Below are 27,956 nucleotides of genomic sequence, written 5' to 3'. Positions count from 1 at the left end.
TGTAAAGCAGTGAGTCATTGGGGCTGTGTGCTTGAGTGCTATGGAGAAGATAGTTGGGAGCAGAGAGGAGCAGATGATGCTAGTTAGAGAGGTCAAAGAAAGCTTTTAATTTAGGATTGCATCTGGCCACAAATGAGAGAAAAGATGGGTTAAGCTGATAGGATGCAAATTTCTATCATACAACCAGCAATTGGCAGGTAAGGAGTCCTAGGCTGATGCCAGTAGGGATGCCATCAGAGTCCCAGGCTTGCTCTTTTTCCTCTCTGTCATCTTTACCAGCATGGCCTTTGTTTTCTTGATTGTTCTTCCAAGTCTCATGTTTATCTTTAAGGCAAGGAGAAATGGGGGGGGGGGGGGGCGTGGTGCAATGAAAGATGCATTAGTTTTCTGTGGCTGCTGCAATAAATTCTACAAACTGGGTGGTCTAAACCAACATAAATTTATTCTCTTACAGCTCTGGAAACCAGAAGTCCAAAATCATATCACTGAGCTAAATCAATGTGTTGGCAGGGCTGTACTCCTTCTGGAAGCCCTAGGGGAGAATTTGTTTCTGGCCACTTATGGTGGCTACCAGCATTCCTTGGCTTATGGCCACATCACTCAAGTCTCTGCCTCTGTCTTCACACCACCTCCTGTGTGTGTGTCAGATCTCCCTCTGCCTCTCTCTTATGAAGACATTTGTGATGGCATTCAGAACCTTCCTGGATAATTCAGGATAATCTCCCCATTTTAAGACCACTAACTTAATCAAATCTGTAAAGATATCTTTTTTCCAAAAAAGGTAACATTCACAGTTTCCAGGAATTAGGACCCGATATATTTGGGGGCTATTATCAGCCTACCACAAAGGGGCTATGCATTGTGCCACCCTTTGTTTAATCACATGTCACATGGCTCCCTAAAGCTGGAAGGAGAAAAGGAGAAAGGTTGGGTCAGCCAACCAATGAAGTGGTATCTGATGCCATTTCAGAGAGTAAAGAAGTGGGGAAGGAAAAATAAAGGAAAAAAGGAGGAGAGGAAGAGCATTCTACAAGGATGGAAGCGGATGAACAATGGCACAGAAGTGGAAAAGTTTGGAGGGCAATAGTGAATAATGAGGGACAGCTAGAAATCAGAACATTTGGTAGAATGTATTAAGAGATGACATTGGAAAAGAAGTTTCGTGTCCATATTGTATGAGAACTTAAATTTCACATCAAGAGGGAAGACTATTTTGTAGAAGGAGACAATCTGAACTTCTTGGCTCCGTTTCTGTAGTCTTTTTATTTTTTCTGTATCAATTTTAATGTCATATTGCCTCTGGTGGGTAAATTCGGTCTTCTAAAAGCTCACAGGTTGCTCTGGAATGCATCCACCTTTTCGTATCCTCTACCATTTCTAGTTCGTTGCTGGTCTCACAAATGCTTTTTGATCTCGCATAATTAGTAATTATTACTGTAATTTTTATTTTATTGCTTCTCCTGTTTTCTGCTAATTGTGCCTCACTTTTTTTTTCTACCTCCCAATATTGAGTGGCTGGGCTCAAGTCATCATTAGGAGAGAATTTTATTTTAAGAGTGTTGCTTAAACTGCAAGGAGGTCCATTAAACATGACAATTAAATATGCCGTAGGACAAGCCATGTTGTCAAAATGCCCACTTAACCCACCCAAACATCTCAAACCCACCTTTCGCTGACCTTCTATAAAACTTTTTTTTAACTAAAAAAATTTTTAACAAAAGAAAGTGGACAAATGTATATTGGTGAATGCTAACTGTCCATATTCACATAGAGACACAGTATAATCTCTGAGCCCAGTATTGAGGGAAAGAAGAAAAAAACTAGAATTCTCAGTGCTACTACTCAGGGACCAAGCACCTCCCAGCCTCCAGCAGAGCTAAGGGATCAGAAGATTTTTCTTTCTTCCCGGGGAGCATGGTGGTGTTCATCCCATAAAGTTTTTGTTGAGACAGGAAGGGATAAAAATGAGTTTGGAACGGAAAGATGCAGAGATCTGTTTCCCACTGTATTTTGCTGAAGGTATTGCCCCCCCAAATAAGTTGAGAACTGTGGTGTAAAGGAGAGAAAAGAGACTTCAAGGACAGGGTAACTGAGCACAAGAGGGGGAAAAAAAGACTACAACTTGCTCCCAAAGCCTGGAAGACATTAGTCATTTTCTCCTTATGCTGCTCTCTTCCCTCCCCTCATTCTCTTCTTCCTCTTCATCCTCCTCCCCCTTGTCATCAACATCTTCCAATTTTTCTTCTTCAGCCTCAGCACCATTATCTTCGCCTTGCCTTTATTCCTTCTCTACATGTCAGGAACCAAGTAGTACCGTAGTGAATTTGGCCAAATACCATCTTTGATGACCTCTCCTAAAGCATCTGCACCTACATCAGAAGGGTCAGTAAACCGGGGAGAGAAGCTCTCTGGTGCCCCCTGCTGCTACTTCCTGTTGGCTTTCTTCTGCATTTGACTTGAATATTCCATCAGATCCTTTTCAGATTTCCTTTTGATTTCAGTGGGCTTTGAAGATGGACCGTCACTCTCATTCAGATAAAATTCTTGGGAGAGAACTTTATTTTTTGAAGTGAACATTTTCATCAAGATGAAAATCTATTCTGTAACCCGATTTTACACCTTCAAATTCTGTCGCTTCAACTGTGGTCGAATAATGCACCACCTCTTCATCCTCCTCCCCAAGCAGTGCAGACTTGCGGGTGGCTGACAAAGGTTGTTACGCCATAATATGGGATTTTGGCAATTAATTCTGACCTCTTGTGAAAAAATGGTTGATGGAGTTTGTTATATTTCTGTTCTACTTTCAAAATCTCCTCACTGGCCTGTTCAGTAAGTCTGTCTGTTTCATTTTGTATTTCATCATTGTTTCCTGCTACTTCTTGCCGTTCTTTTTCTCCCTTTGGCAAGTCCAGAGAGGTGGATGTCCCCTCCGGCCTGCAGGCAAGAGGCGGCGTTGGTTTCTTTGCTTGAGGTGGGAGCGAAGGGCATTGGGGGGCCATGCTGTGGGGAAAGCCCAAGAATCTGACCCAAGAGTATCTTGCACGTCTGGAAGAAGCTCTAGGAATTCAAAATTCACCACTTCAAATTATACAATTTAGTACATTCACAACATTGTGCCACTGTTACCTCTATCCAATTCCAAAATATTTTCACTCCAAAAAGAAACCTTGTACCATTAAGCAACCACTCCCCATTCCCTCTTTCCCCAGCCCCTGGCAACCCCTAATTTACTTTCTGTCTCTAGGGATTTATCTGTTCTGAGTACTTCCTATAAATGGAAGCATCCACTCTGTGACCTTTTGTAGCTGCTTTCTTTTCCTTAGCGTATGGTCTCATTTTATTTTGATGGTGTATATTATTAGAAATTCTACTTTAGCTTAGGTATTTAACATTCAGTGTTTTGATTAGTGTATTCCTCTTTGATGTCCCACTCCCCAAGCCCAAATGGTTCCTTCATTATCACCTCACACATTTACTTTAATCAGGGAAATCTGATCGTCCTGCCACCTTGGAAGACCTGAAGAAACTTAAATATCTGGAATGTGTTATGAAGGAGACCCTTCGCCTTTTTCCTTCTGTTCCCTTATTTGCCCGTAATCTTAATGAAGATTGTGAAGTCGGTAAGAATTCTATAAAATTCCATATTAAGAAGAATAGAGAGAATGGATTTTTGAGTGTCTGTCTTGCTCCGTTCACATGGCATCTTGACTCCTTCCTGACAGCGGGTTACAAAATTGTGAAAGGATCCCAAGCCATCATCGTTTCCTATGCTCTGCATAGAGATTCAAGATACTTCCCAAATCCTGAGGAATTCAAGCCAGAACGGTTCTTTCCCGAGAATTCGCAAGGACGCCATCCATACGCCTATGTGCCCTTCTCTGCTGGACCCAGAAACTGTATAGGTTTGTATCCATCAGAATTGGTTTGACCTTTCAGGGTCAAATGGGAGTGGGTTTCTCACAATAATTTCTTTAAGATGTAGTGTCCCATACGCAACCGTCATTTGAAAAACTGGTTTCCATTTTCCTCTACTCTCTATTATATAATTTCCTCCACTATACATTTTTGTTTCACATATGACCGTCACAAAGTGTGTTAACAAAGTACTACAGACGGGGTGGCTTAAACAGCAGAAATTTGTTTTCTCACAGTTCTGGAGGCTGGAAGTCCGCGATCAAGGTGTTGGCAGAGTTGGTTTCTCCTGGGGCCTCTCTCCTTGGCTTCTGGATGGTCATCTTCTCCCTGTATCTCACATGGTCTTTCCTCCGTGTGTCTCTGTGTCCTAATCTCTTCTTTTTATGAGGACACCAGTCAGATTAGATTAGGGCCCATCCGCATGAGCACATTTTAATTTAATCACCTCTTTAGAGGCTCTGTCTCCAAATACAGTCACGTTTTGAGGTACCGGAGTTTAGGATTTGACATATGAATTTTGGGACACACAGCTGAACCCATCGCATAAGGCATAATCAGTTTCTGGTAGAGTTTAAAAATGTTACAGATTTTGGATTAAAGTAGAATATATTTTATATAGTAGAAAACTTATTTATAATGATTAGTTATATTTAACCTAATTTCTGTGTTTGTTGCTTTTACATATTGCATTTTGCAAAACTAAAACAAAGCATGCTTACCATGTGGCCAGCTGAAGTATTCAAACAAAATGAATGCACACCACCATGCATTATAAACACTGTTGACTTTAGAATCTTTAGCATTTTATGATTTAGGTAAATGCAGGCATTAGTAAAATGACGTCACATTTAAATGAATGAATCTGAAGCATATTTAGTGACTCTATAGCACATTAAATTAAAGGCCCAATAAGAAAGCAATCCAGAGTAGTGATTCTCATGCTTCAAGGAGCCCAGGATTCATCTAGAGTACGGATAAAATACAGATTCTTGGCCCACCCCAGCCATTCAGATGCATTGTGTGGGAGTGGGGAAGTGCACTCTAGAATCTTCTTCTTCTTCTTTTTTTTGCTGAGGAAGATTCACCTTGAACTAACATCTTTGCCAATCTCCCTCTATTTTGTATGTTGCTGCCACAGCATGGCCACCAACAGGTGGTATAGGTCTGGTCCCAGGAACCAAACCCAGGCCACCGAAGTGGAGCATGCAGAACTTAACCACTAGGCCACAGGGCCTGGCTCCAAGAATCTTCATTTTTAACAAGCATCCCAAGTGATTCTGATTCTTCCAGGACCTACTGTAAAAATACAAAATTGCTTGCTTCCTCTAATAGAACCTGTTCTTTCTCACTTTTGAGATACATCTATAATTAAATTGATGGTATTTGCATTAATTTGAAGGTCAGAAATTTGCTGTGATGGAAGAAAAGATCATTCTTTCCTGCATCCTGAGGCATTTTTGGGTAGAATCCAACCAGAAAAGAGAAGAACTTGGCCTGGCAGGAGAGCTGATTCTTCGTCCAAGTAATGGCATCTGGATCAAGTTGAAGAGGAGAAACACAGAGGAATCCTAGCTATATTATTGGACCGTGCCCTTATCATGAAGGAGGTCTTTCTTTAAGGGAAACTTCGAATTTGTAATTTAGAGATCATGAGTTCAACACTCTTAATCCTTAGACCTAATTTTCTCTTGTCACCACTTACCTTGGGATCAAGTCTACCAAGGAGAGAGTTTTTATATTTTCATCACCACCATAGATCTTACCCCTGGTCCCAAAAGTACAGTCAACTGATGACAGCACCCAAATAAACGTCTAACAAGTTCTCAAAAGTGGAATCCACAGGCCAATTCAATGTCAATCAACAAACCGGAAGGATATGATTTAATTGAGGTTCCAGAATTTTTGTAAGGTATTCTTGTTGACTCAAGAACATATATATGCATATATCCATATAGACCTAATTTGAAGAGTGTAATTAAGGACTTAGACTTAAGGAGGTTAAGTTTTTAAAATTACATCAGTTCCATCAGTTATGAGAGTAATTATTATGGTGCTTTTCAGATTTTATCCCCTAGAGTGGGTCGCTTATGAGTTGACTCAGGTTCTGTCTGTTTCCCTTTTGACTGTGTACTTGTGGTCTTCGTTTTATTCCTCACAGCATCACAGTTGCCTTTATATGTCATGAATTATGGGGCGAGACTCCTCTTGGCAATGTCCAGTCCCTCACGGTGCCTCATAGACTTTTGGAGCTGGAGCGACCCTGGAGCTTATCTAGTTATACTCCCTTTTGTTAGAAGTAAGGGAATGAGATCAATGAGAAGGCAAATTTCTGTCCAAAGTCGTGCCACTAGGGGGTGACAGGGCTGGAAATAATTAGCGGTCTATACTCTAATGTCTCCCCTCCCAATATGATAGACTTCTGTTATAGTATGCTATTGCTTTATGGAGCTCGGGTCTATCACTAGCTGTGTCATTAGAACACAGATGCTCTGCCTCTGACTTTGGTGTATTTCTTCTAGAATTATTCCATCATTAAAGGAAAAGAGAAGTCGTTCATTTATACTCAGTAACCCAGTAAATTTAATCCTCTAGAGCATACCTACCAAGCTGATAACTGACACACTGTCCTGAATTTTAATTCCATCCACAATTTCTCTACTCCCTCACTCAGTGACGTTAAAAAATTCTTTTGATAATTTTAATAAGATTGTTCCTTCAATTTTCCCAAGGCAATAACAGATAGAAGCAACAAATGAAGAGGATGGAATATATATTCTTCAGTGGCTATCAAAGGAAGAGGTTACAAAACCAAAGCCATTTGGAAAACACTACAGGCTGAGGCATTTAGGGCAGGGTCAGTAGGTAACCCACTTTACTGTCCCAAAGAGCCCCAGTGTAGACAACCCAGGCCCTAAGTTGAGAAGAAAAAGTCAAAGAAGCGTATGATACAACTGAAAAAATTCCTGTCACGTGGATAATCTTGTTATCTAGAAAGTGGAGATATGTAGAAAATCTTGTTCTCAGATGACTTTGGACAATTAACGTTTTATTCATGGAAATCAGTATTATTTCTCAATTTTATGCACTTACATTTAAACTGTGCCTGTTTTTTTTTAAGTGACCCTACACTAAATTTGAAATTAAATTTAAAACAAAACGTTGCTTAATGTTACCTTTTGGCCTAAGATTTTCACTTAGCACCAGAATCATTGGTTATTCATGGTTTAATTGGAAGTTCACTTCAACCATGTCAAGAGTTGGAATTGAGAAATTATATCATGATCTGTAGTAACAAAAGGCAAATGTTGATTTTTTTTTTTTTAAATAAGAGGATGATCAAGTACCTGTTTGTGTCTATTACCTGTCCTACACCTGCTTGAAAGAGGTATCTGAAGAAAAATAAATTATATTTTCAATATGGGTGCTACTTTTATTCTAAGAATGCATATCAGTTTGAAAAAATATAGATAACCTAATTTTAGTGGGATTATAGATATAATTCTGTGATTCTCACTGAGGTGCATTGGGAAGAGCACAGCCTAAAGTGTTACCCTTCTTAGGGACATTTAATGATCTAGAGACACAAACAACAGAAATCATTCATGAGTCAAAAAGGCACCACCAAAGACCTTTCTCAGTGAACTGACATTCTTTTCTTTTTTTAAAATTAATTTTAATGAATTAATTTTTTTATTGCAGTAACATTGGTTTATAACATTATGTAACTTTCAGGTGTACATCATAGTATATTTCAATTTCTGTGTAGATTTCATCATGTTCACCACCCAAAAACTAATTACAATCCATCTCCACACACATCTGCCTTATCACCCCTTTTGCCCTCCTTCCCCCCCCCCTCCCCTATGGTAACCACCAATCCAATCTCTGTTGCCATGTGTTTGCTTGTCGTTGTTTTTATCTTCTACTTATGAGTGAGATCATATGGTATTTGACCTTCTCCCTCTGACTTATTTCACTTAGCATAATACCATCAAGGTCCATCCATGTTGTCACGAATGGCCGGATTTCATCATTTCTTATGGCTGGGTAGTATTCCATTGTGTATATATACCACATCTTCTTAGCCATTTGTCCCTTTGATATTGAACCTGAAGTGAGTTCACTCACCCGTTGCACAGCAAGCCAATCTCTGACACCAGGTGTAGTGGAAGAAAGTAGGAATTTTATTATTACACAGCACTGAGCAAGGAGAGAGGGCAGCTAACGCTGAAATCCCAAACTCCCCAAAAAGCTAAAAAGAAGGGTTTTTTACTTGGAGTTTTAGGTAGGGGAGGGGGAGCATATGGCCTTGCTGGTTGGAGCTTTCCCACCAGCCTGTCTTTGGCCTTGAGACACTTGCAGAGAGGAGGGAGCCCATGACCTTGCTGGTCAGCGGCTTTCCTACCAGCCTGTATCTCTTTGCAGGGAGGAGATAATAAATACAGGTGCTTGTCCTTGGCGGTGTCTGTCTCCATGGAGGATAGTGGATTCTGGAGCCAGGAAGCCAGAGAGCAAGCAGGGAATGAGTGTTTTCGTTTTAACCCCACATATACCAGGTTTAATGTAGGGAAACTGATATCAGGGTCGGTATCACCTTGATAGACACCTAGGTTGCTTCCAAGTCTTGACAATAGCCATGACATTCTTTTCTTCATGGGCGGCACAATAAAGCTTTTGCTCATCTGTTTCTTTCCTGTGGGCCCATGTCCTGGCCACACAGCAGCTTCACCAGAGAATCAGGGCCTTTTTCTTTTTTTGAAAACCACAGGTTCTCTTAAAGCTCCCAAGGCAGACCACCTCTCTGCCTCTGGCACCTCCTCCCATCCAAGCTCTCAAGCTCCATTAGGGAACTATTCTTCATTCCCTCACCTCAAAACAGTCCAGCACCAAACCCCCTCTCTCCAGGACGCTGTCACTTCAGGTAAAGATAACCTTCCATATTAGCGTTTTTTTGCTGCCTAACAAATTACTACAATCTTAGCAGTTTAAAACAACACTAATTTATTATTTCACAGTTCTGTAGGTCAGTAGGTGGGCTGAGCTAGGTTCTCTGTCTAGTATCTCGCAAGCCCAAAATCAAGGTGTGGAGGTTCTGGGGAAGAATCCTCTTCTAAGTGCATTCAGTTGGTTGGAAGTTGTTGGTTCCTTGTGGCTGTAGGACTGAATTCTCCATTTTCTTTCTGGCTCCTGTCCAGAGACTTCTCTCTGCCCCAGAGACCACTGTCAGGTTCTTGTCCCAGGCCCCATCCATCTTAAAGCCAGCAGTGGAGAGCCTCCTGTGAAATCCCTCTCACACTTTGAATATCTCTGATTTCTTATGTAACAGCAGAAGAAAACTCTGTTTTTAAGGGGCCCGTGTGATGAAACCAGATCCACCGGGATAATCTCCATTTTGATTAGCTCAAAGTTGACTTAGTAACCTTAATTACACCTGCAAAACTGCTTTGTCAGGTAACATAACCTAGTCACAGAAAGACATGGTATCTCATTTTGTTCAGTCCCCTGGATTAGAGTGGGAAATCTTGGGGAACACTTTAGAAATCTGTCTATTACTGCCTCTTTTCAGTTTCATTCTGAGTTAGTTCTTCTGAATCCACAAGGAAATTTTTAGCTTTATTGTCTTACTGAAACGTAACTTATGGTTTCGCTGTAAGAAAAATCCAAACAAAACACAGAAGTATATTTAAATAGGTTAAAATCTGTAATCTCACCTTTTAGGGAAACAATCTCTGAGGGTTTCTGCCATGATTTGGAGGCAGGATCCTTTCATCCCAGCCATCTTTTCTCCTGTTGAGGCTGGTAGCAGATGAGATCCAAAATTTAATATTTCATGTACCTCACAGGGCACAGGACTGCCTTTTATTGATTGCTGGGGTGCCAGTTGATGCTCTGAATCTAAAAGGCAGTACAGCATGCGTATTTGAAATATGTTACTTCATTACAGCCAGAAAATATTTTATTGACGTTATCCTACATTTTTAATAAACACGGTTCTGCAGTGCAATAATATGCATTAAATCTTTATTTAAAAATCAACTCCCTAAAAATCTAATTCCCTAGCCAGAACAGTGTACCGCCATTTTGAAGAATAGTGAGAAAACAAAGGAGATTTAGTGGGCAAGTGATTATGGTCTCTAAATATTTGAAAGAGCTCAAACAAAAGAGAATAAATTATTTTGTGTGGATCTAGTAAATTAATCTAGGATTGAAGGATAGAAGTTGCAAGGAGGCATATTTCAACATATAGGAAGGCTTTTTCTTAAAAATAAAATGGAACACCCTCAACTGGAACACGCTCCCAGGAAAATCAGCATGTTTCTTTCCATTCGAACTATCTGTGCCAGGAGCGCTATATAGCAGATTTCAGCCTACTGTGTCTGAAAAGGGCCAGATGGTAAATCTTCTCAGCTTTGCAGGCCATAGTGTCTCTGTCACAACTACTTAATGTCTGTAGTTGTAGGTGAAAACAAGCATAGATAATACATGAATGAATGGGCATGGCTGTATTCTGGTAAAACTTTACAAAAACAGGCGCTGGGCCAGATTTTGTCTGTGAACTGTGCTTGTCAACCCCTGCTGTATCATATTTCCTGAATTGGGTGGGAGGAGGACCTAAACATCAATCAACTCCCTTCCATACTTAAAATTTCAATGTTACAAGATTCTTTGCCTATGGTATAGGAGGGCATAGATACCATTCACCAGAAGATGCTGCCAAGACAAGCTATCCACACCCACCCTTTATTCAGTTGTGCATCTAGGTGATTATAATGGAAAAAGTCCAGTGAGATGAGATTTAAGCTGCATGACCCTAAATAACCGGGAATATTATGAACCTTTAAAAAGAGGGAAACCTGTGCATGACTTGTGTGGCCCTAACATGAAATAGTTAATATATTAAATAGCTGAACACAGGGATGGGATGTTCATAGAATATGTTGACAGGACAAAAAGTTGAAACTGTTGGCAGAAAACCAAAGTCAATATCAGAGTCAAACAAACACTGCCTGCGGGGCTGCATTGGGAAAGCTTGAAGACCGTCCATTTTTAAGTGGCCAGAGACCCTCTTGTCCAGAACCACGGAAACAATTGTGCTCTCAGGTAGACAATTTCTATTATTCCGATTGATTCCAAATAACGTATTTTTTAAAAAATTATAGTTTTTACTTTACAAAGAAGCTATTAGTTTATGTTCTAATTGCTTGCATATTGAGAGAGTATAGAAAAAACTGATGTTCTTATATGTGGAAATATTTAAGTGTAAGATATTTTCAAAGCAAAGAGAATGTTGACTGATTTAAAAATGAAAAATAGGCTTGAATATTTTCAAAGCTTTTTTTTTACTTAGGGATTCTGGACCGATGTCACTGGCATTATTTACAATAATTTTCTTTTGCTCAAATCTAGAGGTTTCCCAACTGTTTAATTCCTCTCGACCAATTCTGTTTCCATAATTACCAACAGCACAGGTGGCAAATGAACAATAAACGTGATAGTACTTTAGAGATCTCAATTTACAGCTTGTGCCAAGTCCCTGGGCACAAAATGTACAGGAAACCCTTGTTCTTTGTATTGCTAATTGTGTGCTTAGATTTTTCAAGTCAGACTTTTATAAGAAAATCTCTATCACCTTAAATTAAAGTTCGTGCTAAATATGATCTATAACCGTCAGAGTTTTGCATGCATTGCTTTCTCTTTTAGGATGATTTCATTCAGGCAAGCAGCTTATTTCATTTGCTTATTTGCTACAGTTTCCTGCGGTGAGTGGCTTATCTACAAAACATAAAGTTAAGGGTGTGTGGGAGAGAATTAAGCAAGACATGCTACCCCTGGAGAAGGCTATCGAACACACAGCATTGGGAAGGAGGCAGGCCCTAATAAGTTACACATCCTTTTAATGTTGGGAGGCAACTACCACTTCTCGGATGTATCTCTCTAAGACAATCGTGGGGAGGGGAGAATGCCTTCCGGCATGTGTCAACAGAAACTTGTGTTTGGAAATGACTATCTACAAGGCAGATCCTGAAACAATCAGCACTCATTTTTTTCATAAACTTTTTTTTTGGGGGGGGAGGAAGATTAGCCCTGAGCTAACATCTGCTGTCAATCCTCCTCTTTTTGCTGAGGAACCCTGAGCTAACATCCGTCCGCATCTTCCTCTACTTTATATGTGGGAGGCCTGCCACAGCATGGCTTGCCAAGCAGTGCATAGGTCCACACCTGGGATCTGAACGGTGAACCCCGGGCAGCTGAAGTGGAATGTGCGAACTCAACCACTGCACCACTGGGCTGGCCCCCTATAAACATGTTTTAAAAATCAGCTTTATCTGAATATGTAAAAGAGTGCTAGGCATTTTATATTGTCTGGGTCTAACCCAAGTATTGTAAGAAGTACAGGGTACATATTTTTATTCTTTTAGGCCACAGGGAACCATTTCAGAAATGAAAGTACCAGATTTCAATTTAATTTAGTAAACCATCTCTTTGAACAGTTCTTGTTTCAACACCAAGTTTTGACCTTATTTCTCTCTCTATCTTTTCCATCAAATTTTCAGAGAATACGGATGATCCTGGACACTTTTTTTCATTAATCTTTGTAGAGTGGAGTTTTCTCTGTGTCGTCATTATGAGTGGGTTCTGAGTCCATGTTGGCTTAATATTGCTTACCTACCTCTCAGATGCATGGCTAGGAGAAACACTTCTTGGGTAAGGGTTACATTTTAAACAGATATAATTTCTTCAGGAAGAAGCCTTTTTTTTCCCTAAACCACAACTCCCTTCCATGTGGCCCCTCATTCTTAATTGCTCTTCTGAGCCATAATCATTACCATTTACAAATCCACTGAATACTGAGGAGTACAAGCCAGAGATGCTGTGGACCATAGCCATTTCAATTTTATTTTTTGGCCAAAAAAAAAAAAAAAATTCATGATCATGCTAGAAATATTAGAGGTACAAATAAGTGGAAAATGAGAAACTACATATTTTCTGTAGTCCTATAGTACAGAAATGGCCACTGTTAAAAATCTTTCATTTAGTAATTCAGATATTTTTCTACACACATTTACACATTTAACAAAGATGTTATTAATTACAGATACTTTTTTAACATGTTTTCTATTTAAAGCAATCTCTTCATGCAAATAAATATATATCATATTTTTTGGAGCTTAGTATTCTCCTCTGTTCATGGTATTTTTGCTTGCACATTCTTACACACATATTCAATTATTTCTGTGGAATAAATATTGGAAATAAAAATATTAGATACAAAGATGTGAATATTTTTTAAGGTTTTATGAAATGCATCATGACCATTATCTGCCAGAAAGGTTATTCTCAAGTTGACTTTTTCTACCAGTGGGTGAGAGTGATCATTTACCCGACTTAGGCCAACTCTAACCATCAGGTATTGTTTTGTGGCCTGGCATATATTGACCTTTCTGGAAACAATGTCTCAATTTATTTCTGGGAAACCACTGCCTCCCAGTTTTGGTCCATGCGGTTGTGACCCAGTCAGGCCTGAACCAGTAGGTGAGGCACACATCCTGCTGGCTCCATTGCCCTGATCAAAGCCAAAGCTTTGCAATAAGACTTTTGCTTACACTTCCAGAAATAAGACTCGTTTTTTTTTTCACTTGGATTTGAACTATGACAGAATGCTGAGACCTGAGTTTCTGGCACTATCTTCCCACTATGTGGAACTGAAGAGCAAACGCAACACCATGGAACAGAGCAAATGTTTGAAGAAAACGTTTGTGTCTTGATGGGATCAGCTGAGTGCTGTGTCCAGTTATTCCTGAAGTTGGATCCAACAAGGGCTCTTTGGCTGTGAACCAATACATGTCATTTGTACTCAAGTCACTTTGAACTAGGTCTTTTTTTTATCATTTTCAACCAAAATCAGTACATCAACACTGGTAACTTAAATAATTTTAAATTTTAACTCGCCTATATTTATGATTCTTATCATTTTTTGTATATTTATTAGTTGCTTATATTTCTTTTGGAAATTACCTTTTCATATCCTTTGCCAATTTAAAAAAATGAGAGTCATTTTCCTCTCCTTATTGATTATATGATTTTTTTAACAAGCCTGAATAACTTGCCCAAGGTCCATGGACGCAGGGGTCGGTGTGACATAATATAACATAATATTTCATGTTATGGAATAACTCATGTTACAGTGTTTTCCATGCACTCTAGAATACAATACAAACAAGCCTATCATCATCATCATCATCATCATCACCAACTTAAGAGAATAAGCAAGAACACCTGTTAGAACTTTCTTTCCAGTCTTCTCCAAAGTTGGTGTACTTTTAGTTGCTCCCTTTCATTGGCTGAGTCACACAGCAATTCACAAAGTTTCTCCTGCAGAATGGGAACTCCCAGACTAGCACCAGCCATTGTTTGTGCCCTAGTTTGTGTGTTGGGATGGGAAGGATAGTTGCTTGATAATTATGAATCAGCCATAAACACCAAATGTCTAAAACACAGGGCATTTTGCAGCTAGCCTCATCATGGGGTCAGTTACTCAGTGTTACATGTGTTTACGAAATGTAGACCTGTACACTTGGCAACTTGTATTCCCAGAAGCTTCCACATGAAGAGATCTCTGCTCTTTCCAAATATAAACCTTACCCAAGGGCTAGTCATCTTAGCCACACGTCTGAGTGGAGAAGAGCTGAACTTGCTGGACTGAGTCCTCATAATAGGGCTAAGAGCCAGAATCCCCAGGGGGTGGGATGGTGCAGAGGAAATTTTAATCTTCAGTGCTTAATGAAATACATGCGGCTACGCAGCCCATCTCCTTAAAGGCAATACAAAAATAGATGTTATTAAAATTGAAGGGTGGCTACTGCCCTAGGGGATGGGCAAGGTTGTCACTGGAATATCCTGTGGTTAATGGACAGATGACCGACTAAAGCGAATATGTTACCTGAGTTGGAAAAGCTTATTAAGCACACTTTGGAGTGGATCTTTCAAGGTAAACTCAAATTCAGTATAAGAGTAAAGGTAACATGTAATACTCTAATAATGTGTGGGATGCAGGGTACTTTAGAGCTGTGAACAATTCCAAACAGCAAATACATAATTGAAAATGTATCTTCAATATGGCACGTGCGTGCATTTGCTTAAGCTGTCTAAAAGATGAGCTTGTAGAAATTGAGCAAATACTTTCTTCTCTGCACTCATTCCTAAAGTAATACATGCCAATAACTGTTAGTTTGCTTGAATTAAACTGAGATGAGGAACAACATTTAACGTTGCACGCTAGAAAAGGGAACAAAAAGGGGAGTCAGAAGAGCTGGGTTTATGTTCCAGGACATTCATTAGCCATGTGGGTCTTGGGCAAGTCTGTATTGCCCTGGGACTCAGTTACTTAACTTGTTTCCTAAAATAAAAAAAAGTCAGATGCTTATGATAAAGACTGTCTCTAGCTTCCCTTACAGAGCTGTTGTGAGAATCCAGTGGGGGTGTTCATTATGAAAAAGAGATCATACATCATTATTATTATTTTTTTTTTGAGGAAGATCAGCCCTGAGCTAACATCTGCTGCCAATCCTCCTCTTTTTGCTGAGGAAGACTGGCCCTGAGCTAACATCCATGCCCATTTTCCTCTACTTTAAATGTGGGATGCCTACCACAGCATAGTGTGCCAAGTGGTGCCATGTCCATACCCAGGCTCTGAACCAGTGGACCCTGGGCCGCTGAAGAGGTATGTGTGAACTTAACCTCTGTGCCACCAGGCCAGTCCCCATACATCATTATTTTTAAGGCATGATATTTTCATTGCATGTTAGGTGACAAGGAGAAACCAAGCTAGGATTGCATTTGGGGGGGAATAATTTATGTACAAATTATTGTGTGATTTAATAAAAATCAACCAAGTGTTTCTTGTTTGTGTTTTGCTGAGGAAGATTTGCCCTGAGCCAACATCCACTGCCAATGTTCCTCTTTTTTCATATGTGAACCGCCACCACAGCAAGGCTGCAAGAGACGAGTGGTGTAGGTCCCAACCCAGGAAGAGAACCCAGGCTGCCCAAGTGGAAGGCACTGAACTTAACCACTAGGCCACTGGGGCTGGCCCAACCAAGGTTTTTTATATAGAAGTACCCATAAGATGACTTTAACATCATATATTCTTCAAATAGTCACCTTAATATGTGTCATTCTGCCTCTACAATTAAAGTCATGTGATAAAGATCTTTGGATATTCCTTGGAGGAAACAAAAAGGTTCAGAACACATATATTTCTATTACAATTATTATTTACATTCATTCCAAATTAATGTTATTTTTTTCAACGATGACATCACAGGATGCCTGACTCAACTGTATAAAAATATCTTCTTCAGAGGTGGGGATGTAACCGCCATGTACACCCCAAGCGCCCAACACTGTCAGATGATGTGTACGTTCCATCCTAGGTGTTTGCTGTTTAGTTTTCTTCCTGAAAATTCAGCCAATGACATAGACAAAAGGTAAAAGTTGACATTTCGTTATTGGAGCAATTAATCATTTTTCAAACTGGAATTAGTCGTGTGCAAAAAAGTGTAGCATATCACAGGCTTGTTTTGCAAATGGGGTTCAAGGACCAGCTTCATCAGAATCACCTGGAGTGGTTCTTAGCATAAGCAGGTTCTTAGGCTGAAGCCCAGACCTACTGAACCAATGACTCTTGGGCCTGGAAATCTGCATTTTAAACAATTGCTGCATTCACTTAAAGTAGTAGAAGCTAGTTATTTTCTATCCAAGGCCTCAAGGAAAACACTTGAGAATCATTGGGTTAAGAGATTGTCTCAAGAAAGAGTCTAAAAACGGGTGACTATTTCACCTGAACAAGGAAACATACTTGCTGTCTGACTCATGATCACATTTGTGGACAGCACAGTCCTAAGAAAGTATAACAGAAGGCAAGCATTTTGTTGAGAATGTAATCGAGTAAGATCCAGAGCTTATGACCTTGAAAGAAGGCAGGTGTGAATGGTGCCCAGAGGGAGCCGATTGGAGCACCTATGATTTGCATGGTGTGTGTGTGTGTGTGTGTTTGTGTGTCTGTGAATATATGTTAGTAACTGGCAATTTGGAAAAGTAGGAGCACTGGAAAAAGAGTTGGCAATTAAAAATCTTATTATCTCATAAAGTTGCCTAAGTACAGCCATAGATTCATTTTCTTTAATTTTGATCAATATCCAGAATGAATGTTTCTTCATTGTTCCATTTCTATATCCGTAATTCTTTTGTCTTATCTTCACTCTATTTGAATTTAAAAACTAGGAGTTAGACGATTACCCCTTGATTCTACATGATAAACTTGTACAGAAAACCCAGACTGTATGTGAGAGGCACCAACTTTTAAAATAAAGAGTTGAGTCAGGCTCTAGGATCCTTGTGAATAATGAAATTGCGATTAAAGTTGACATGAAAGACAGAAAGAAGTCTTCCATTAGGTGTGGACTAGAAAGAGTTAGTGAAAGAGATGGACATCATATATAGATCCAACTCTCATGACTGATTTAATTTCTCAAGTAAATGAAAGTATTTATAAAAACAATCACCAGGTAGGAACGTAGTTTCCCCAAAAGTTTAGGAACACAAGAGAAATCACTAACTCTTTAATGTGGTTGACCTCCTGTACTTAAAAATGTGAATGTAAAGGAAAACAGTGCTGAAGTTAGGTATCACAAAGACTGTTAGATATTATGGAATAGACTCTAAGAACGTTCTTTCCAGCAAGTGTCAGGGAAGCTGTACTATTTTCCTTATTCCTGCCTATAGTCATTAGTGTATAAAAAACACTATACATTTTCTCCATGTGTGTTTATTATTTGACTTCCTAAGTGAAGCTACTTTCGAATGCAGGTTTGGTTGCTTTTTGAAAGACAGTGTTACAGGAACGCTACCGAGAGTGTCACGGAGAAGTGCAATTTCTGGACATTCCTTAAAGCAATGTGGTCATCAAATAAGCGGTAAGGTGTGGATTTCTTAGCTAAATTTGAATGAATGATGGGTCCACCTTAGAAAAGCTTCTGCTCAAAGTCTGTACTGCTGTGGACTTTTGGAAGGGAGTGTTCAGAAAGATAGCAGAGATGGGGCAACATTCAGTTCAACACATGCTTAACGAGCCTTTGATTTATGAGGTTAGCACTACAGGTAAGATTTTCAGCAGGGTAATACACATCTAAACAGTAGCGTCCCCTTGATTCCAGACACGAATCTTAAAGAGCACACAGAGCTCTCTCTCTCTGTTTCACATGAAGGTAATTTGTACACGAGTGGTTCTTTCTCAGTGGTTCTCAAACAGGGGTGGTTTTGTCCTTCCACTAGGGGGCATTTGGCGTTGTCTGGAGACATTTTTGATTGTCACAACTTGGGGGGATGCTACTGGCATTGAGTGGATAGAGGTCAGAGATGCTGCTAAACGTTCCACAAGGCACAGGGAAGTCCCCACGACAAAGATTTCCTAGTCCCAAATGTCAGTAGTCTGAGGTTCAGAAACCCTGTTAACCTGCCATATCGAAGGACTGGGCTCTGTAAATCTTACTAACAATAATACTTAGAAAAAATGTGAGGACTAGGAGGTCAGGAAACTTAATTCTGATGCTTATTGGTATTAATGTCTTGGGAAACAATTTCCAACCTTATCCTAATAAATTTAAGGCGAATGAACTATTTCTCTAACATGACTGATAGGAAAGCAAAAAGTACTGAAAAGATTCTCTCAACTGATGGGTTGTCGGAACCTTCAATAACCGTGTTGTGACTGTACATCTTGGCTATTTCACCTTTACTATATACAGTTAATTTTGTAGGTTCAAATTTCAGGTGTTTTTAAAATTTTTAATCCTTTCCTTTCCCATTAACACCACCACACAATACACACACACTTTGTGCCTGCAGTTTGTATAGCAACTGGTCCTTGGTTATAAACATGGGGGCCTGGCTTAGCTGACATGCAGTTTACTAGGGAAGGAGTATATTTCCTATTTTATAAGATCAAATTTATATCTTAATACAATTTAGTGTAAATTACTCAATTAAGCATTATTTTCAATTGTGGCATCATAGTAAAATTTAAAGAAAAAATAATATTGTGCCTTTCTCAATATGCCTAGTTATTTTTCCCCCCAAAACTTGGTCTACTCACAGAGCTTGCTTTAATGTTCTCTTCCAACTTTCCCCAAATATCTTACATTAAAGTGAAATATTGCTCCGAGGCATGTAAAGTCTCTTGACTCAGGACAAATTTTGGTTTAAAACATTTAGAGGTAGGTTTATAGCTTTTAACTAACCAGAAAGAAAAGTTTTAGTTTGTAAGTATCCCAGCCTGATTTTCAGTCTGTTTCTTTTTCTCACGTGTTGCAGAATGGGAAAGAGATTCCATTTCTATGATCTGCAAACTCCTGTGAGCATGAACCACAGTGAATAATCCACTGCCCTGCCCATCTCAATATATTGTTTTCCTACTAGTTGGTATATTTTCTGTCATCCTCATCATTAAATTTAGTTTTACAACTCCTTCAACTATACCTCTTAGGAGTGGAAAATTACATACAATAGATTATGGTTTATACTGCTGGTTTCCTTAGCCAAGGGACTAACTAACAAACTGGAGTCTTTAAGAAAGAGCCTAACTCATAAATTTGGTTCACTGTCTGTTAGAAGAATTATCTATATTTTTTTAATATAAGATAAATTTCAATTAAAATGGTGCTTAAGTGGAATTTAATAAAAATTTAAAGCAAGAGTGGAAATGGCTTCCTCCACAAAAACTCTACATTTTATGGTAATGATTTGACACACAGTTGTCAATGACTGGTCTTACAGATGCAATTCGCAATCAGACAGGTGTAGTTGACAGCTGAGAAATAAGCAAGGAGATGAGAAGCTCCTTCAGTCAAGGCAAGAGGTCGAAAGGGCGTCAGCTTGTTTAATAATGCAAATCCCTGGCGCTCACCATCAGGGTCCTCATTAATGCCTTATCTTCCATGGCTCATTGATAATTTCAGTGTGAAATATTACCTGTACTGCTGCACACACCTTGCAGGGTTTTTTTTCTTTTTTCTTTTGGTGAGGAATACTGTCCCTGAGCTACATCTGTTGCCAATCTTCCTCTTTTTTGCTTGAAGAAGATTGTCACTGAGCTAACATCTGTGCCAATCTTCCATTTCTTGTATGTGGGATGCCGCCGCAGCATGGCTTGATGAGCAGTGCGTAGGTCCATACCAGGGATCCAAACCCATGAACCTTGGCTGGCAAAACTGTGTGCAAACCTAACCACTATGACACTGGGCGGGCCCCAGGCGCCTTGCAGTTTTGGAAACAAAATAATCCCTTTTCCATGCTAGTGCCCTGAAACATATTGGAATGTATTTATTTCAAGCAGAGTTTGATAATTTAGTAATGTAATAAAACTTCTATATCCCCTAATAAACAGGGAAGTTGCCCCAATCAAAATATTGTCCTTCAAAACTGTCCTGCTCAAATTGATGATGTACTTCTGGAAGGGAAACTGACTGAATTTGTCCTACTGTTTTATTTGTACAGCTTGCCACCAAGACATTTATAAAGGAATTGATATGAGAGGAGTCAATTTTAATGTATCTAAGGTTAATAGTGTTGAAGAATGCCAAAAAAGGTGCACTGATAGCATTCACTGCCAATTTTTCACATATGCCACGCAAACATTCGCCAGTGTGGAGCACCGGTGAGTAAAATTTATGTGTTCATTCTGATGGTACTTTTAGGATTTAATTGTGTTCTTTATGATCTCTTTTCCTTTTTGTCGTACTGAAAACCAATCAGGGCATTTAAACCTAACACCTCTCCTTACTTACTCAATTTTGGTGTCATTTTTCTTGAAGAGAATAATTTCCATTTGGACCACAGGCAGGCTATGCTTGTGAATTGAGGGCTTAGTAGAATAATGTCTCCCACCTCATTCTTGCCCTAACCATCCCTCTGCAGAGGGGAAAGATGTCTATTTGGTTAGTAATACAAACTCCTAACCCACTCATTGTGAAAGTCATTGTTCTGATTGCTTTGTTTATTTTCCACTGACCATGGATCATTTCAACGGGAAAGGGACAGCTGCATGCACCTTGCAGTTTAGGAAGCAAAGTAACCTCTTTTCTTCACATTCAGGAACAACTGTCTATTAAAACACAGTCCAGGAGGAACACCCACCAGTATAAAGGTGCTGGCTAATGTGGCATCTGGATTCTCACTGAAGCCCTGTGCACTCTCACAAATTGGTAATTACATGCCTCCTATTTCACTATGTGAGGGTAGTAGGCAGAATAAGAATCTCCAATGATCTCCACATCATAATTTCTGGAACCTGTGAACACCTTACCTTACACAGCAAAAGGGGCTTTGTAGATGTGATTGTTAAGGATTTCGAGATGGGAGATTATTCTGGATTATGTGAATGGTCTCAGTGTAGCCACAAGCGTCCTTAAAAGAAAAAGGAAGACAGAAGCGTTAGTCAGAGAGCGAGTGAGATTTGAAGATGTTACACTGCTGGCTTTGGAGATGGAGAAAAGGTCCTTGCAGGTGGCTTCTAGAAGCTGGGCTAGGACCCCTCTGTGGATGACTGGAGAGTCGGCAACAATGCATCTCTTTTCCTGTTTGTTCCCTCTCTCTCCCAGCACACTCCCCATGGTGTGTACCAGATTTATTGGTTCAAATTTACTGATTATTTAATTTTTCATATTCATGCTTGATTTTTAAACATATTTCCTCTCTCTTTCTTCACGTTCTCCATTTGGCGAGACGTCATTTCCGCACTTCTCTTCAGTTCTGTAGACATGGTTTCCTTTAGTTCTTTGCACATATTTAGAATAGCTGACTTCAAGTCTTTTTTGGCTAGTAAATCCAACGTTAGTGCTTCCTCAGCAGTGGTTTATACTGACTGCCTTTTTTCTGTGTATGAGTCATCCTTTGTTGTTTCTTTGCATGGCTTACAATTTTAAGTAAAAAAAATTAGACCTCTGAAATAATAGCACGTGGCAATTCTGGAAATCAGATGCCCTCCTTCCCCAGACTTTGCTCTTGTTACTGCTTTTTGTCACTGTTGCTGTTTGTTTGGTGGCTTTCCTGAGCTCGTTCTGTAAAGCATTTAGGCTATGTTGTATGTGGCCACTGATGTCTCTGTGTGGTTTTCTTAGTAGTTAGCCAATGACTGGACAGAAATTTCCTTCAACGCCTGGAACCAATAACTCTCCCAGCCTTTGACAAGGGGTTTTTGTGAGTGTTAGGGCATGCTTTCAGTGTTTCGGTAGGCATCTTACAACTTCGCCTTGACCTTTACTTTCTGCTAACACAGAACTCACAGAGCTTGGTGTCAGCCAGCAGTGAGAGCTTAAGGTTTTCTCAGATCTTTCATGGGCATGTACACAGCCCTGGTCACATACACAACCCATACATGCACATGACCTTCTAGATTCCCAGGAATTCAGAGATTCACACGTTCCCCCCGCCCCCACCATGGAAATCTCTTTCTCTTGGCTTTCCATGTAAGATTTTTATTGGTTTGCTCTTTCCCCACTGTTATTGCTGCCTTAGGCAGCTGCCATGTTACACAATTGCCACAATGTTTTTTTTTTTTTGACAAACACTTCCAAGGAAAAGGCCGTTAACATTGAGAAAGTTCTGAGTCATGTCAGGTAAACTCAGTCCTTGTGAGTGGGATTTTCCTGAGAACTTCCAGACAGATCAAATAATGACCACTAACTGGGAATGGGGCTTTGGCGTAGCTCAACCCCATTCTGCCCCCTCTAGAGGCTGCTCCTCAAAGACTGCTGGTTGTCACCATGATTGCGGGGCTGTTTTCGAAGCTTTCCTGGAGCTGGGAGAGGGGGATGGGAATAGGGCAAGGTAAAATGCCACGAAACTCACTATTCTTACTGAGATTCAGTTGTTTTTCTTGAATTAACATTTCCTGGACTGTAATTAACCTCTGGTTAATTTCTAGAGTTCTGAAAACGTTGAATTTGGCAATTTTGCCAGTGCTCTCATTTCTTTTACTGAGGAAAGGATTTTCGGGGCTTCTGCCATTCCTACAAACATCCTGTGGTGCTTTTGATAAACAAAACAAAACAAACAAACTAGCTTTAAAAAAGAAAATGGTCTCAGAACAAGGTGGCTCCTGTCCTTTTGTCATCTGGACAGGTCACACTGTGGCTGAAACGTTGCGTTCCACATTTTGAATGGAGCAATGGAGAGTTGGAACATTTATTGCAAAAGATGGTAACCAGGATGGAAAGATACGTAGACTTAACGTAAAATAAAAAATGGTTAAAGGGGCAAGTTAAAGACGTTTAACCTGAAAAAGAGTCAGGAGGACTCTCTTCCTTTTTGGTTTTTTAAGGTCTGTCGTTGGGAAAGGGATTTGACTAATCTGTGTGGTTACATAAGGCAGATCCAGGTAGAGGCTACTATGAAGAAAATAAGAAAAAAATTCCTAATGCCTAGAATGGTCCAGAAAAGAATTAGGCCCTGTCATGAGGTAGCAAGCTCTTTATCACTGTAAATGTCTAAGTAGAAGTTGAGCAACTTGTCAGGGATGTCCTTGAGAGGATGTAGTTGTAGGTTGGCATGGATGACCCCTAAGTTCTCTTCCAGTTTCAAGAGTCTATGTTTTTTAAAAAAGGTTTAATTACTTGTGTCCTAATTTCCTAGACTGCCCATATGAAATATTATGTTATAGTGGGTCCTCTCTCTTGATCCAGCGACGTTCATTTAAATTAGGATTCTTTTTGTCCTTCCCATAATTGCTATCGCTATTCCTTAAGCTTCCATAATTTTAATAGAATTCATGTGTTATCAAATTGAGTAACCTCAGGAAACAATATAAACACAAATAAAAATGGAATTATGAAACATGATTATATAAGGAGGATGAACGTGGATTTTCTCCTATTCTAATTTCAGTGGGCACATGGCATTTTTGTCAGCTACTTGATACTTTTTAAAATTCTTTTCATTAAAATCTTTTTCATAATATTCAGAAAAACATTAACACAAAACTTCGTGTTCCTCAGACCTGGCATTCAGGGTCAAGGTAATGTAAACAGAATATGAACACATGCTGGAGAACCTAAACATTTTGCACTCATTGGCAAGGGGAGGTAGGGGCATAGATTGACCTATTTTATTTCTCTGACATATAAACCTGTCTTTTATCAAAGTTAGATCAATTTTTCCCTCTTCTAAATGGCAAACAACAAGTTTGGGGATATTTTAACAGACAGTTTTTTCACCTAGGATGTTGAGTGTTATGAAAAATAGTCATAATTTCTTCTTATTATTATTAGTTATGATGACAAATTACAGGCACATTTCACATCATGTCATTTACTGAGGAACAACTTCGCTCTGTGAGTTCACAGGTTGCCACATGGACATGTTCCAACATCTCGCGTTCTCAGACGTGGATGTGGCCAGAGTTACCACTCCGGATGCTTTTGTGTGTCAAACCATTTGCACCTATAATCCCAACTGCCTCTTCTTCACGTTCTACACAAATGCATGGAATATAGAATCACAAAGGTCAGTACAAATGTGTAACGTGTGCTGCTGTCCTGTCAAGACTTAAATTTTATCGTCCAGACTTTAATTTTATCGTTTGAGGTTTTTTTTTTTTTTTTTAATTAATGTTATGATAGATTACAACCTTGTGAGATTTCAGTTGTACATTTTTGTTAGTCATGTTGTGGGTACACCACTTCCCCCTCTGTGCCCTCCCCCAACCCCCCCTTTTCCCTGGTAACCACCGATCAGATCTCCTTATCAATATACTAACTTCCACCTATGAGTGGAGTCATATAGAGTTCGTCTTTCTCTGACTGGCTTATTTCGCTTAACATAATACCCTCGAGGTCCATCCACGTTGTTGTGAATGGGCCAATTTTGTCTTTTTTTATGGCTGAGTAGTATTCCATTGTGTATATATACCACATCTTCTTTCTCCAATCATCAGTTTCTGGACATGTAGGCTGGTTCCACGTCTTGGCTATTGTAAATAGTGCTGCGATGAACATAGTGGTGCAACGGACTCTTGAGATTTCTGATATCAGGTTCTTAGGATAGATACCCAGTAATGGGATGGCTGGGTCATAGGGTATTTCTATTGTTAGCTTTTTGAGAAATCTCCATACTGTTTGCCATAGTGGCTGTACCAGTTTGCATTCCCACCAACAGTGTATGAGGGTTCCTTTTTCTCCACATCCTCTCCAACATTTGTCACTCTTGGTTTTGGATGTTTTTGCCAATCTAACTGGTGTAAGGTGATATCTTAGTGTAGTTTTGATTTGCATTTCCCTGATGATTAGCGATGATGAACATCTTTTCATGTGTCTATTGGCCATATTCATATCTTCTTTTGAGAAATGTCTGTTCATGTCCTCTGCCCATTTTTTGATCGGGTTGTTTGTTTTTTTGTTGCTAACCAGTGTGAGTTCTTTGCATATTATGGAGATTAACCCTTTGTTGGATAAGTGGCTTGTAAATATTTTTTCCCAATTAGTGAGCTGTTTTTTTGTTTCAATCCTGTTTTCCCTTGCTTTGAAGAAGCTCTTTAGTCTGATGAAGTCCCATTTGTTTATTCTTTCTATTGTTTCCCTCAACTGAGGAGTTACAGTGTCCGAAAAGATTCTTTTGAAACTGATGTCAAAGAGTGCACTGCCTATATTCTCTTCCAAAAGACTTATTGTCTCAGGCCTAATCTTTAGGTCTTTGATCCATTTTGAGTTTATTTTGGTGTGTGGTGAAAAAGAATGGTCAATTTTCAATCTTTTGCATGTGGCTGTCCAGTTTTCCCAGCACCATTTGTTGAAGAGACTTTCTTTTCTCCATTGTAGGCCCTCTGCTCCTTTGTCGAAGATTAGCTGTCCACAGATGTGTGGTTTTATCTCTGGGCTTTCAATTCTGTTCCATTGATCTATGGACCTGTTTTTGTACCAGTACCATGCTGTTTTGATCACTGTAGCTTTGTAGTATGTTTTGAAATCGGGGATTGTGATTCCACCGGCTTTGTTTTTGCTCAGGATTGCTTTAGCAATTCACGGTCTTTTGTTGCCCCATAGGATTTTTAGGATTGTTTGTTCAATTTCTGTGAAGAATGTTCTTGGGATTCTGATTGGGATAGCATTGAATCTGCATATTGCTTTAGGTAGTATGGACATTTTAACTATGTTTATTCTTCCAATCCATGTGCATGGAATGTCTTTCCATCTCTTTATGTCATCATCAATTTCTTTCAAGAAAGTCTTGTAGTTTTCATTGTATAGATCCTTCACTTCCTTGGTTAAGTTTATCCCAAGGTATTTTATTCTTTTCGTTGTGATTGTGAATGGGATTGAGTTCTTGAGTTCTTTTTCTGTTAGTTCATTGTTAGTGTATAGAAATGCTACTGATTTATGCACGTTAATTTTATACCCTGCTACTTTGCTGTCGTTGTTGATTATTTCTAATAGTTTTTCTGTGGATTCTTTGGGGTTTTCTATATATAAGATCATGTCGTCTGCAAACAGCGAGAGTTTTACTTCTTCATTACCTATTTGGATTCCTTTTATTTCTTTTTCCTGCCGAATTGCTCTGGCCAGCACCTCCAGTACTATGTTGAATAGGATTGGTGAAAGTGGGCACCCTTGTCTTGTTCCTGTCCTCAGAGGGATGGCTTTCAGTTTTTGTCCATTGAGTATGATGTTGGCTGTGGGTCTATCATATATGGCCTTTATTATGTTGAGGTACTTTCCTTCTATACCCATTTTACTGAGGGTTTTTATCATAAATGGGTGTTGGATCTTGTCGAATGCTTTCTCTGCATCTATTGAGATGATCATGTGGTTTTTGTTTTTCATTTTGTTGATGTAGTGTATCACGTTGATTGACTTGCGGATGTTGAACCATCCCTGTGTCCCTGGTATAAATCCCACTTGATCATGGTGTATAATCTTTTTGATGTATTGCTGTATTCAGTTTGCCAAAATTTTGTTGAGGATTTTTGCATCTATGTTCATCAGTGATATCGGCCTGTAGTTCTCCTTCTTTGTGTCGTCCTTGTCAGGTTTGGGGATCAGAGTGATGTTGGCTTCATAGAATGTGTTAGGGAGTTCTCCATCTTTCTCAATTTTCTGGAACAGTTTGAGGAGAATAGGTATTAAGTCTTCTTTGAATGTTTGGTAGAATTCTCCAGAGAAGCCGTCTGGTCCTGGACTCTTATTTTTGGGGAGGTTTTTGATTACCGTTTCTATTTCCTTACTTGTGATTGGCCTATTCAGATTCTCCATTTCTTCCTGATTCAGTTTGGGGAGATTGTAGAAGTCTAGGAATTTGTCCATTTCTTCCAGGTTGTTCAATTTGTTGCCATATAGTTTTTCATAGTATTCTCTTATGATCTCTTGTATTTCTTTGGTATCTGTTGTGATTTCTCCTCTGTCATCCCTAATTTTATTAATTTGCGATTTCTCTCTTCTTTTCTTGGTGAGTCTGGCTAGGGGTTTGTCAATTTTGTTAATTCTTTCAAAGAACCAACTCTTTGTTTCATTGATCCTTTCTATTGTCTTTTTTGTTTCAATATCGTTTATTTCTGCTCTTATTTTTATTATTTCCCTCCTTCTACTGACTCTGGGCTTTGTTTGTTCTTCTTTTTCTAGTTCTGATAGGTGTCGTTTGAGGTTGCTTATGTGAGCTTTTTCTTGTTTAGTGAGGTGAGCCTGTATTGTGATGAATTTCCCTCATTTGATTTCTTCTTTAATTTCTTCAATGATCCATTGTTTGTTGAGAAGCGTGTTGTTTAGTCTCCACATTTTTGCACCTTTCTCTGCTTTTTTCTTGTAGTTGATTTCTAGCTTCATAGCATTATGATCAGAAAAGATGCTTGATATTATTTCAACTCTCTTGTATTTATTGATGTTTGCTTTGGTTCCCAAAATATGGTCAATCCTTGAGAATGTTCCATGTGCACTTGAGAAGAATGTGTAACCTGCTGTTTTTGGATGAAGTGTTCTATATATATCTATTAAGTCCAT

At 39.3% G+C, this 27,956-nt stretch overlaps 2 protein-coding genes and 1 pseudogene across 14 annotated transcripts in view; 2 read left to right on the top strand and 1 right to left on the bottom strand.

The window, feature by feature from the left end:
• The window catches only part of CYP4V2 (cytochrome P450 family 4 subfamily V member 2), a 29,093-nt gene extending 21,760 nt beyond the window's left edge, over window positions 1–7,333 (top strand). For both annotated transcript variants that reach the window (XM_023630723.2, XM_023630724.2), the window contains 3 exons: window positions 3,486–3,620; window positions 3,723–3,902; window positions 5,315–7,333. In XM_023630723.2, coding sequence (XP_023486491.1) covers window positions 3,486–3,620; window positions 3,723–3,902; window positions 5,315–5,487 — 488 coding nt within the window. In that variant the 3' untranslated portion in view covers window positions 5,488–7,333. The remainder of the gene's footprint in view (window positions 1–3,485; window positions 3,621–3,722; window positions 3,903–5,314) is intronic.
• LOC102147591 (protein SET-like) lies at window positions 2,150–2,999 on the bottom strand (annotated as a pseudogene).
• Window positions 7,334–10,843: 3,510 nt separating the features above from the next.
• The window catches only part of KLKB1 (kallikrein B1), a 30,120-nt gene continuing 13,007 nt past the window's right edge, over window positions 10,844–27,956 (top strand). The window contains exons 1-9 of one of the 12 annotated variants that reach the window (XM_070253258.1): window positions 10,927–11,016; window positions 11,617–11,675; window positions 15,569–15,637; window positions 15,840–16,156; window positions 16,278–16,403; window positions 17,785–17,891; window positions 20,470–20,629; window positions 21,067–21,176; window positions 24,315–24,474. In XM_070253258.1, coding sequence (XP_070109359.1) covers window positions 16,297–16,403; window positions 17,785–17,891; window positions 20,470–20,629; window positions 21,067–21,176; window positions 24,315–24,474 — 644 coding nt within the window. In that variant the 5' untranslated portion in view covers window positions 10,927–11,016; window positions 11,617–11,675; window positions 15,569–15,637; window positions 15,840–16,156; window positions 16,278–16,296. Of the gene's footprint in view, window positions 11,017–11,616; window positions 11,676–15,452; window positions 15,638–15,839; window positions 16,157–16,240; window positions 16,404–17,784; window positions 17,892–20,469; window positions 20,630–21,066; window positions 21,177–24,314; window positions 24,475–27,956 lie in introns of all 12 variants that reach the window. The other 11 variants (XM_070253257.1, XM_070253259.1, XM_070253261.1 and 8 more) reach the window with 11 other exon arrangements.

Source organism: Equus caballus, chromosome 27 (assembly GCF_041296265.1).
Source record: "Equus caballus isolate H_3958 breed thoroughbred chromosome 27, TB-T2T, whole genome shotgun sequence".
Lineage (NCBI taxonomy): Eukaryota > Metazoa > Chordata > Mammalia > Perissodactyla > Equidae > Equus > Equus caballus.
The sequence above is the reverse complement of the archived record's forward strand: the minus strand, read 5'-3'. Positions and strand labels throughout refer to the sequence as shown.